Genomic DNA, 11,560 nt, shown 5'->3' with positions numbered 1-11,560 from the left:
TCGTCTTCGAGTGTCATAATTACTCAGAGATTAAAAAGGTGAAGCTCGCAACCATAGAGTTTTCTGATTACACATTGTATGGTGGGATCAACTCGTGACTAGATGAAGAAGGAACAGCGAGAGGCCTATCTTGACGTGGGTCAAAATGAAGGCTGTCATACGAAAACGATTCGTTCCCTCATACTACTATAGGGACTTGTACAAACGGCTACAAAATCTCACTCAAGGCAACCGTAGCGTCGAAGATTACTACAAAAAAATAGAGGTTGCCATGATACAAGCCAGCGTGGATGAAGATCATGAAGCGACGATGGTGAGGTTTCTAGCCGGCTTGAATCGTGATATTGCCAATATCGTAGAACTTTAGCACTACGTTGAAGTGATAGACGTGGTCCATATGGTAATAAAAGTCGAGAAACAATTAAAGTGGAAGGGAGCCAATCAATCCAATCCATCATATTCTGCCAAAAATAGAGTCAAGGGATGAGGAAAGTCCCTATCCGTCCCAAGGAGCCTTTCGTTGCTAAGAAGCCCAATCAATCAAGTGGGAAAACTAGCAAGAACAAGAACGAGCCTTCTTCCAACCGTTCTCGAGATATCAAGTGTTTTAAGTGCCAAGGGAGGGGACAAATTGCTAGTCAATGTCCCAATCGTCGAGTGATGGTGGTTCGACTAAATGGTGAAATTGAGTCTGAAGATGAAAAGGAGGAGCCTGAAATTCCAACCGACGAAGACGAAGAACTTGAGATTCCCATTGAAGGAGAGATTCTCATTGTGAAACAAAGTCTAAATATCCAAGGAGTTGAAGAACAACAACGAGAAAACATTTTTCACACTCGTTGCCACGTTTAAGGCAAAGTGTGCAGCCTTATAATCGATGGAAGGAGTTGATGTCGCGAGTACCATGCTCGTTGAAAGACTTGGTTTAGCCACTACAAAGCATCCAAATCCTTACAAATTGCAATGGCTAAATGACGGTGGTGAACTCAAAGTAACCAAACAAGCGAAGGTGGCGTTTTCAATAGGCAAATACCAAGACGAGGTGATTTGTGCGTTGTGTCGACGCATGCTGGACACCTTCTGTTGGGGGGCATCCTTGGCAATTTGACCGAAGAGTAGTTCATGACGGTTACATGAATAGGTATTCGTTCAAGCATCTTGGAAGAAACGTCACGTTAGCCCTTCTCACACCAAAGTAAGTTTATGAAGATCAACTCAAAATGAAACAATTTGTGGAGAGATCAAAAGAAAAAGAGCAAAATAAAAAGAATGAAAAGAAAAAGAGTAGAAAGAGTGGAAAAAGTGAGAAAAGCAAGTTAAAAACACGAGTGAAGAAAGAGAAAGAAAATGAGAGTGAAAATGAAAAAAAAGGTGGTTTTGCAAAAAAGCGAGAGATTCGAAAGTTATTATTGACAAAGCAACCTATTCTTATACTTATGTACAAAGAATGCTTGTTGGAAACTAATGAGATTAAAAGATCTTTTCCTTCTCTTATTGTTTCTTTGTTGCAGGAATTTAGAGACGTATTTCTCGATGAAGTACCGAACGAGTTGCCTCCCATTTGAGGCATCGAGCACCAAATCGACTTTGTGCCTAGTGCAGCTATTCTAAATAGACTGGCTTATTGGAGTAATCTCGAGGAAACGAAGGAGTTGTAAAAGCAAGTAGCTGAGTTAATGGAAAAAGGCTACATCCGCGAAAGCTTAAGTCCTTGTGCGGTTCCTATCTTGTTAGTACATAAAAAGGACGGTTTGTGGCGAATGTGCGTTGACTACCACGCCATCAATAAAATCACCGTCAAATATAGACATCCTATTCCCCATCTTGATGACATACTTGACGAACTCAGTAGAGCCTAGCTCTTCTCAAAGATTGACCTAAAGAGTGGCTATCATCAAATCTGTATAGAGGAGGGAGACGAGTGGAAGACCGCATTCAAGACAAAGTATGGCTTGTACGATTGGTTGGTAATGCCATTCGGTCTTACGAATGCACCCACTACTTTTATGCGTTTAATGAATCATGTGTTGCGTGCCTTTATTGGAAAATTTTGGATTGTATATTTTGATGATATTTTGATCTATAGCAAGTCATTGGAAGATTATGTTCAGCATATGTGTGCGATGTTAGAAGTTTTGTGAAAAGAGGTACTTTACGCAAACTTTAAAAACAATGTTCTTTTTACACTGATAAGGTTGTGTTCTTAGGTTTTGTGGTGAGTGCCCAAGGTTTACAAGTTGACTAAGAAAAGGTCAAAGTGATCAATGAGTGGCCTCGTCCAACAAATATTAGCCAAGTAAGGAGTTTTCACTGGTTGGCAAGCTTCTACAAAAGGTTTGTGCCTAATTTTAGTATTTTAGCCGCCCCCTTGACAGGTATTGTCAAGAAAAACTCACCCTTTAATTGGACTGATGATCAAGAAAATGCATTTAGTAAGATCAAGGAATGTCTAACTAATGCTCCGTTATTGTCTTTACCTAATTTTAACAAGACATTCAAAGTTGTGATGCCTCAACAATTGGCATTGGAGCCGTTTTGACGCAAGATGGAAGGCTTGTAGCCTACTTTAGTGAGAAACTCAATGGCACCACATTGAACTATCCAACGTATGAAAGGAGATGTATGCCTCGATCCGAGCCTTAGAGACTTGGCAACATTATCTATGGCCAAATGAATTTATAATCCATACGGATCATGAGGCCTTAAAGCACCTCAAAGGAAAAACGAAGCTCAATAAACGTCATGCCAAATGGGTGGAATATTTGGAGTCATTTCCCTACGTGATAAAGTATAAGGAAGGTACGAAAAATGTCGTTGCCGACACATTATCACAAAAGTATGCACTTGTCAACTTATTGGATTCTAAACTGCTTGGTTTTAAATTTATGAAAGATCTTTATCCAACTGATGCTGATTTTGGTGAAATATATAAGTATTGTTTGCATGGTGCATATGAAAAGTATTTTCAGCATGAAGGTTATCGTTTTCGGGAAGGCAAGCTGTACATACCCCAAGGGTCCGTTAGGGAAGTGCTTGTTAATGAAGCCCATAGTGGTGGACTTATGGGTCATTTTGGAGTTGCGAAGACCTTAGCCACATTGCACGAACACTTCTACTGGCCCAAGATGAAACGTGATTTAATAATGAAGTGCGATCGATGCATTACTTGTAAGAAAGCAAAGACACAGATCAAACCATATGGTTTGTACACACCATTGCCTATACTGAATGCACCGTGGGTTGACATTTCAATGGACTCTGTTCTAGGTCTCCCTAGAACAAACGAGGAAAAGATTCGATACTTGTTGTTGTGGATCGTTTCCCGAAAATGGCTCATTTTATACCTTGTAGAAAAACTGATTATGCTACTAATGCTGCTAATTTATTTTTCAAGGAAGTTGTTAGGTTGCACGGGATTCCTCATACTATCATCTCTAATCGTGACACAAAATTTCTCAGTCATTTTTTGGAGGACGTTGTGGGACAAGTTAGGCACCAAATTACTGTTTTAGATGATGTGCCACCCGTAAACGGATGGCCAAACGTAGGTATTTAACCGAATTATGTCAACCTTACTTCGAGCCATCCTTCAGAAAAATTTGAAGCTGTGGGAAGAGTGTTTACCTCATGTGGAGTTCACTTACAATCGCACAATCCATTCGGCCACAAAATATTCTCCTTTCGAGGTAGTATACGGCTTTAACCCTATAACCCCTCTCGACTTGGTTCCTATTCCCTCTAATCAATTAGTGCATGTAGATGGTAAAAAGAAGGCTAATTTTGTTAAACAGCTTCATAAGACAATATCGAAAGAAGAATCGAACAATATGTTCGATGAGCGAACAAGGGACGCAACGAGTCATATTCGAACCCAGTGACTGGGATTGGCTCCACATGCGCAAAGAGAGGTTTCCCGAGCAATGAAAATCAAAACTTTTACCAAGGGGCGATGGTCCACTCCAAGTATTGAAGCAAATCAATGATAACATTTACAAACTTGATTTACCAGGTGAGTATGGAGTACGTGCAAGCTTTAACGTTGCTGATCTTTCCCCTTTTGATGTAAGTGACGATTTGGGGAGAAATCACCTTAAAAAGGGGGTAATGATGCGAGCTCGACAAAGGAGTTAGATGTCAAACCTATGAAGCTGTTGATACAATCCTCCTCGGGGATGAGTCGAGTCGTATGTGAAATGCCTAATCGTCTATGAAGAAGTATCGTTCGGTTTGTTCAAAAGAATGTTTTTTTAAGTAAATAATGCGGAAGCTATTCAAAGGGTTCAAAGTTAAGTTTTAAAATATGAATATTAAAGGTTCGATTTAAAAGAAATAAAAGAATGGAAAGAAAAGAACTCAAAAGCAAGCACGAACCAATACTAGAGAGTATTGACCCAATTGCTTATAGGCTTTTAAGGTGATCGGATGAAAGAAGGTAAACCTCGACCCACTACTTAGCAAAGTAGGAACCGTGGTATAGTTTTGAACGCCACACTATAAATAGTTATAAGTTCGGGATAGAAGAAAAACAGGTTGACGCCAATAGGCTTCTAGATAAGCCAACAAGTCTTCAACGAAATTAGGGAGAAAAGTATCTCACCAAATAGTTTCATTAAAAAGAAACAATAAACAAAGTTCAACAACCTTTTACAAATGAAAATAAGAACTATTTATAAGCTAAAGGTAGGTAGCCGAATAGACATGGAACAATGCTTAAAAACTAAGTAAAATTCGGTCATGAATATCCTAGAATAATCTAGAACAAAAAAAACTTTAATTGGACAAGTCCAAATTTAGCTGAATGGTTCTTCAAAAGGCAGCTTCATAGTTAAGGCAAATGTTGTGAATGAATGGACACCAATGGGCGGATGAATGAAGAAACTCCAATGGCATACAATGTGAAAACCCGAATATGAGTTGACAATTAAGTGTGAATGCTTTGAAAAGCTTCTTGGAGAGTGGAACGTTCAGCCTTGAAGAAAGAGGTTTCATGCATGCTTTTGGCCGAATGGCCACTTAGGAAATATCAACCAGCATGTCCTTTAATGCTTTGTCCATTGGTCTCCATGAAAAAGGCATATATGAGAAAGGGTAATTCGGCAGCTATTAATGTTGTCCATGCATGCAAGATGCATGCTCACATTTGCTATCAATTCATCCCATGCATGCAACCTTACTTTAATGCCTTGTCTTGGCCATGCACCAACAATCTCTTAAATGTCGTTCATGCTCTAACACTCATTAAATTCATTTCTTGCCATGAACATGCTGAACAGCTCCTTAAATTCATTCCATGCTTGCCCCAACATCTCATTAATTCGGCCAACAATCATGCACAATAAATTCGGCTGGACAAAGTAGCAACATGAATTAAATTCGATCAAGACATTAAACCAGCAGTTCATTAAATCTGTCCCAAGCTCCACACTCATTGAATTTGGCTTCTTTAATGTTGATTCCTTCATGTTCCTAAAACCACTTTTATGAAGCAAATTAATTCATGTTAAACACATTAAATTCGGCACATTAATAACATGTCTAGACAAGGAAATATTTATAACTCACGTTTAATGCTAGGACAACCATTAAATTCGGCTTAGACAAATAAATAGCAGCAGCTAATTAATTTGTCCTAAACTTGACTTATTAAATTCATGTCCTAAAACTAAGACACATTAAAACTTTATTTAATTTAAGTACTGATTTGACAAATTAAAATGAGCTAATTATTTTAAGCTAACTAAATAAACTAACTTAATTATTTCAACAAATTAGAATGCATGAAATTAAATAATTTCGAATCAAGCTCAATGAGCTTGCGTTAAACCAAAATTAAACCGGTAACAAGCTGAATTGAGCTGGACGGAGCTCAAGGAGCTGGAAACGAGGAATGATTAATCATGCAATTTATCAAACAAGAATGCACTCCTTGTTTCAACCACAACATTCCAAATGGATCAAAACAAAGGACATATTCACTTGGCTTTTTGATTTGAACAACCTCATCTTGCCATATTTGATTGAATGGACTTATAGTAGAAGGATGATTAATATGGCCACTTTCCACAAAGTCATCATCAACAACACCGATTTCTTCATCTTTCAAACAAAACAAAGATATTGTTGACTTACCTTGATTATTTTGGAAGTTACATGATGAAAATTTGATTTTACCTCGTTTGCGAAAAACAAACCTTCGCTCCTCAACAAGATAATGTAATCGATATTTCAAACTCGAATAAACCTGAAAAGTTGGAAAATCAAAGAAGTAGCTCGTGCTCTTCAAAATGTAATTTCCACAAAGATGGAAGATGTCAAGGTCACCATGGATAATGTACTTAAAAGGACATAATGAGATGTTATTCACTTCCACTCGAATCTTTTTCTTTGGAAACACTCATTTCTTTTACCTCAATTTCTTTTTCCGCTCTTTTCTTTTGATCAAACTCTTTTTTTTTCATTCTCTTTTTCAATCTCATTTTGTTTCCTCTCTTCCTCTTTTTCTTTCATTTCTTTGTTTCTTTTCTCGATTTCATTCAAGATCCTCTCATTTTCTCTCATAATCTTTTCTTGCCTCTCTTGTCTTTTGATCTCTTTTGGCTTTTCATCTTTTTCTTTTCTCGTTTTCTTTTAAAAGAGGTTATAAAAGATTCAGGAGAATAATCATTTTGTTCAAAAAAAGAAAAATCATTTACATGTGATTCACGAACAATCCTTCGTGAAGATCTCTTCGTGGCTGTTTTCTTTGGAGTTCTTGAAGAGGTGTATCTTTCATCTTGCACGTCTTCTTGGAAGGATTCAAAATCAAAATCGGCTTCTCTTTATCTCAAATTCCTTGATGAAAAAGAATCTCGATCGTAATCTCTTCTCAAGTAGTCGTTGGATGTGTATCTCCGTCATGCTCCGAATCTGCTTTTTGACTTGATGACATTCGTTCCTGTTGGTCTCTTTTCTCCACACGGTCTAATCTCTCGTGCAATTTGTCAAACTTAGTATTCACCATTCTTCGTATTTCTTGCACCAAATATTGATATTCCAATTCGGTAAATTCTTCGTGAGACATGATTGTTATCGCTGAAAAGGAAAATTGTTAAGTAAAATATAAATAAAGTCCTCACTACAAAATCCTCAAGAGTTCACTCAGAAAGAAAGAAGAAAAGTGACACGCTCGTGTTTACACTCTTTATAGGGTTTTTCTTCACTCGAATAATCTCACATGCTCGTGCCTTTTACCTCTCAAACTTTTCTCTCGCAACTTCGTAGTCGGACTTGCCAAGGCCTTGTCGTAGGCTTAGGGGTCGGTTGCAAATGGTTTAACAAAGGATGAAGATGAGGGGGTTAAGGGTAGGCTGAAAGAAGAATTGGAATGGTTTTGAGTGTGGCGCTGCGGTAGGAAGTGATTGGTAGAAAATCAAATGTACCCGATCGAGAATACAAAAAAAAACGTCAACAAGATCATAAACTTTCTCACAACACTTTTTTTTAACTTCGATTTTTTTATTTTTTTCAAATTTTTTTTGTATATATATATTTTTGTAAAACTACTAAAATAATAATTACAATATAATACTTGAATTTTACGAAGTAAATTTTTTTCTTTTTTTACTCTTATTTTTTACTAACCTACTCCGGGGATGCTCCAAATGTTTGAACTTCTCGTTTTTAGGTAGCTCTGATACCAAATGATACGATCTGCCTCGGGGATGAGTCAAGTCGTATGTGAAATGCCCGATCGTCTATGAAGAAGTATCATTCGGTTTGTTCAAAAGGATTTTTTTTAAGTAAATAATGCGGAAACTATTCAAGGGGTTCAAAGATAAGATTTAAAATATGAATATTAAAGGTTTAGTTTAGAAGAAATAAAAGAATGGAAAGAAAAGAACTCAAAAGCAAGCACGAACCAATACTAAAGAGTATTGACCCAATTGCTTATAGGCTTTTAAGGTGATCAGATGAAAGAAGGTAAACCTCGACCCACTACTTAGCAAAGTAGGAACCTTGGTATCGTTTTGAATGCCACACTATAAATAGTGATAAGTTCGGGATAGAAGAAAAATAGGTCGACGCCACTAGGCTTCCTAGATAAGCCAACAAGTCTTCAACGAAATTAGGGAGAAAAGTATCTCACCAAATAGTTTCATTAACAAGAAACAATAATCAAAATTCAAAAACCTTTTACAAATGAAAATAACAACTATTTATAAGCTAAAGGTAGGTAGCCGAATATGATACGATCCGCCTCGGGGTGAGTCGAGTCGTATGTGAGTTTGCCCGATCGTCTATGAAGGAATAGCGCTCGATTTGTTCAAAAGGATGTTTTAACGTAAATAATGGCGGAAGCTATGTAAAAGGATTCAAAGATGGGTTTATGGATATGAAGTTTATGTAGATGGGTTTATGGATATAAAGTTTTTGTAGGTTTGGTTATAATGAAACGAAAAGATGGAATGGAATGGAAATGAAAATGATCTCAAAAACAAACACGAACCAATATTAGAAAATATTGACCCAAATGTTTATAAGTTTTCAAGGTGGTCGGATGGAGAATATGAGAACCTCGACCCGCTACTTAGCAAAGTAGGAACCTTGGTATGTTTGAACGCCACACTACGAGTAGTGATAAGTTCGGTTTTCAACAAAGAAAATGGATGACACAACTAGAACACTAGGTAGCCAACAAATCTTTGAACGAAAACAGAGAAAAGTTTGCCTCACAAATTTGGCAGAATATCATTAACAAAAATTTCCCAAAAAGTAGTCCCACAAAAGGCTTGGTTACAAGAATTTATAAGGCTAAAATGAGCTAGCCGAATGGTCACATAGTAAAGTGCTATTAAAGGGCTAATTATAAATTAAAGACTTTTGAAATTCTAGAGTCAATAACTCCTCTCTTCAACTAGTTGAATTAATGTCCTTAAAGGCTTGAAAAATGACTCTTGATTTTCCCTTTGGCTAGTTGAATAGACTCCAGCCACTTTAATGAAATTTGCAATGCATAAATTGTCCATTAAGTAGCAAAAAAAACGTTGGGGTATTTGAACAAGTTGCTACCAGATTTTAAAGGACATGAAATGCTCCTTTAAACTCTCTTTTAATGATGCTTAATGCTTCCTTTATAACAGCCCCCTCTTTTGTAACCAAAATAACTTGAAAAGTCTCCTTTATTGAATGCGTAACAGCCTTTGTGAATTGAAAAGTCACCTGCAATTAAAACATATGTAACCGTCACATTTATTCAATTATTAAGCTTTAAACAAATTAACAACTACGTAAATAAATGAACACACACTTATGCATCATTTATTCCAACAACTAGTTAATTAAAAGAAGTATTTAATGAACTTTAACTCATGCGCCAATAAATTAACCCAATAACTAGATTAATTAAAGAAGTAACTCATTAAATTAAATTCATCAAATAAACTCATTTAATTAAACTAAGATGAGTTGTATTAATGACCAGCAACTCATTTATTAAACTAAGAGGCTTAAATGCAAGTATTAAAATGCAAACTAAATGCAAAGCTAAAAGAAATAAAAAAAAGTTCAATTTAGTTGGAACGGGTTCAAGGAGCGGAAATTGAGCTGAAATTAGTTTGCAAAATGTTGCAAGGACACTTTATTAAGCTGGTCCCAACTCGATCTATTTCTCCAACCAAAGCCTCGCCCCACACTTGATTAACTAAGGCCGAAATGGCCTCCTTGAATTGCTTAGCTCGAGCTCGCGTAATTGGTCCTTGAGGCAGCACCATTGAGTCTTTGCTCGAACTTGATGCACTCCAGGTCGCGATCGTATCAGTTATAATGAAACGAAAAGATGGATTGGAATGGAAATGAAAATAATCTCGAAAACAGACACGAACCAATATTAGAAAATATTGACCCAAATGTTTATAAGTTTTCAAGGTGGTCAAATGGAGAATATGAGAACCTCCACCCGCTACTTAGCAAAGTAGGAACCTTGGTATGTTTGAACGCCACACTACGAGTAGTGATAAGTTCAGTTTTCAACAAAGAAAATGGATGACACAACTAGAACACTAGGTAGCCAATAAATCTTTGAACGAAAACAGAGAAAAGTTTGCCTCACAAATTTGGCAGAATATCATTCAAAAATGTCCAAAAAGTAGTGTCCCCAAAAGGCTTGGTTACAAGAATTTATAAGGCTAAAATGAGCTAGCCGAATGGTCACATAGTAAAGTGCTATTAAAGGGCTAATTATAAAACTTATAATAGATGATTTATAAGGACAAATCATAAATAATACATATTAAATCAATTAAAATTAGAATCAATTCAATATAAAACACATCAAACTCGAAATAAAAATATATTCAACTTAAACCAAAATTAATTTTAAAAAAATCTTAAACCATCAAAGTTGGAATCATTGGCAACAATATTATTTGTTATACTTACATATAATATATATTTTTAACGTTTATAGGTTTTTATCATATTTGTTATTTTTTATATAATGTCTAAAATCACGAATAGCCTACCTCAATCCTTAAATATGAGGATAATACATTTCAACGTAACTAAATTTACATATTTCTATACTGACAATAATATCAATGGCAATAACATTAAGACTCAATGAGACTTAGATTAAATATCTTTAAAAGGAGTAAAATTGTGAAAATATGGTGTAAAGTGTTAACCAAAGCACTTTGACAGATTTTGAAAAATACTAACAATGTTTGAATTGAAAAAGTAAAATAATTGAATTATAACGTGGAAAAAGAAAAAGACATTTTACCTCTTTCCTTTCTTTTGTCTTCTTCTTAAACCTCAAAAGAATAGAACCCCCATCTATTTAGCCCTCCTTTTCCATTCCATTTTCCCTCCCTTTAAGGCTTAACCTCAACCCAAAAACTCGTAACAATAGCCATGTCCGTCCTTATTTTAGCCATCATCTTTGCTCTCCATCTCATCGCCTTCGTCTTCGCCGTCGGCGCTGAACGACGCCGTAGCTTCGTACCCACTCTCACTCTCACTCTCATTCTCGCTCTCGCTCTCACTCTCACTCTCACTCTCACTCTCACATGTGAAACTGTAATTTTCTGTTGTTTTAACTTAACTAGTGGTTTTTATTAAATGAAGGCTAAGGTGGTGCCTGATCAGTACGACGAGAGGACCTACTGCCTCTACAGTACGGATGCGTCGACGGTGTACGGACTATCTGCTTTTGGTCTACTCCTTCTTAGCCAGGTTGTTGTGAACGGCGTTACTAGATGTCTTTGCTTTGGCAAAGGCCTTGTCTCCGCCACTTCATCAACCACTTGTGCCATCTTTTTCTTCGTTTTCTCCTGGTAAATTTACCTAATTCAAATCTGATTACCTTTTTTTTTGTTCTTTTTCTACCACTTCGATTTAACATATTTTTACTTGCTTTGCCTGAGTTCATTTTGGAAGATCTATCTAGTATTCTTGTTAGTAATTTAGAGGAACAAATTTTCCAGTCTAGAAACTGATTATCTAGATTATAGGCTTTCTGAAATGGAAATGGTTGGTTTTGTGATACGAGTCACAAAGGCCCAACCCAAGCTTAAGAAGGTGA

The 11,560-nt window shown here is 36.5% G+C and overlaps 1 protein-coding gene across 1 annotated transcript; it reads left to right on the top strand.

Annotated features, from left to right (window-relative positions):
- The first annotated feature begins 10,857 nt into the window (after positions 1 to 10,857).
- On the top strand, positions 10,858 to 11,331 carry LOC107959980 (uncharacterized). The gene is made up of 2 exons (XM_041112479.1): positions 10,858 to 10,977; positions 11,104 to 11,331. The coding sequence occupies exons 1-2, from the start codon at positions 10,891 to 10,893 to the stop codon at positions 11,314 to 11,316; spliced, it is 300 nt and encodes a 99-aa protein (XP_040968413.1). The 5' UTR covers positions 10,858 to 10,890; the 3' UTR covers positions 11,317 to 11,331.
- The last annotated feature ends 229 nt before the right edge of the window (positions 11,332 to 11,560 follow it).

Source organism: Gossypium hirsutum, chromosome A05 (assembly GCF_007990345.1).
Source record: "Gossypium hirsutum isolate 1008001.06 chromosome A05, Gossypium_hirsutum_v2.1, whole genome shotgun sequence".
Classification (NCBI taxonomy): domain Eukaryota; kingdom Viridiplantae; phylum Streptophyta; class Magnoliopsida; order Malvales; family Malvaceae; genus Gossypium; species Gossypium hirsutum.
This window is presented reverse-complemented; position numbering and strand designations above follow the sequence as displayed.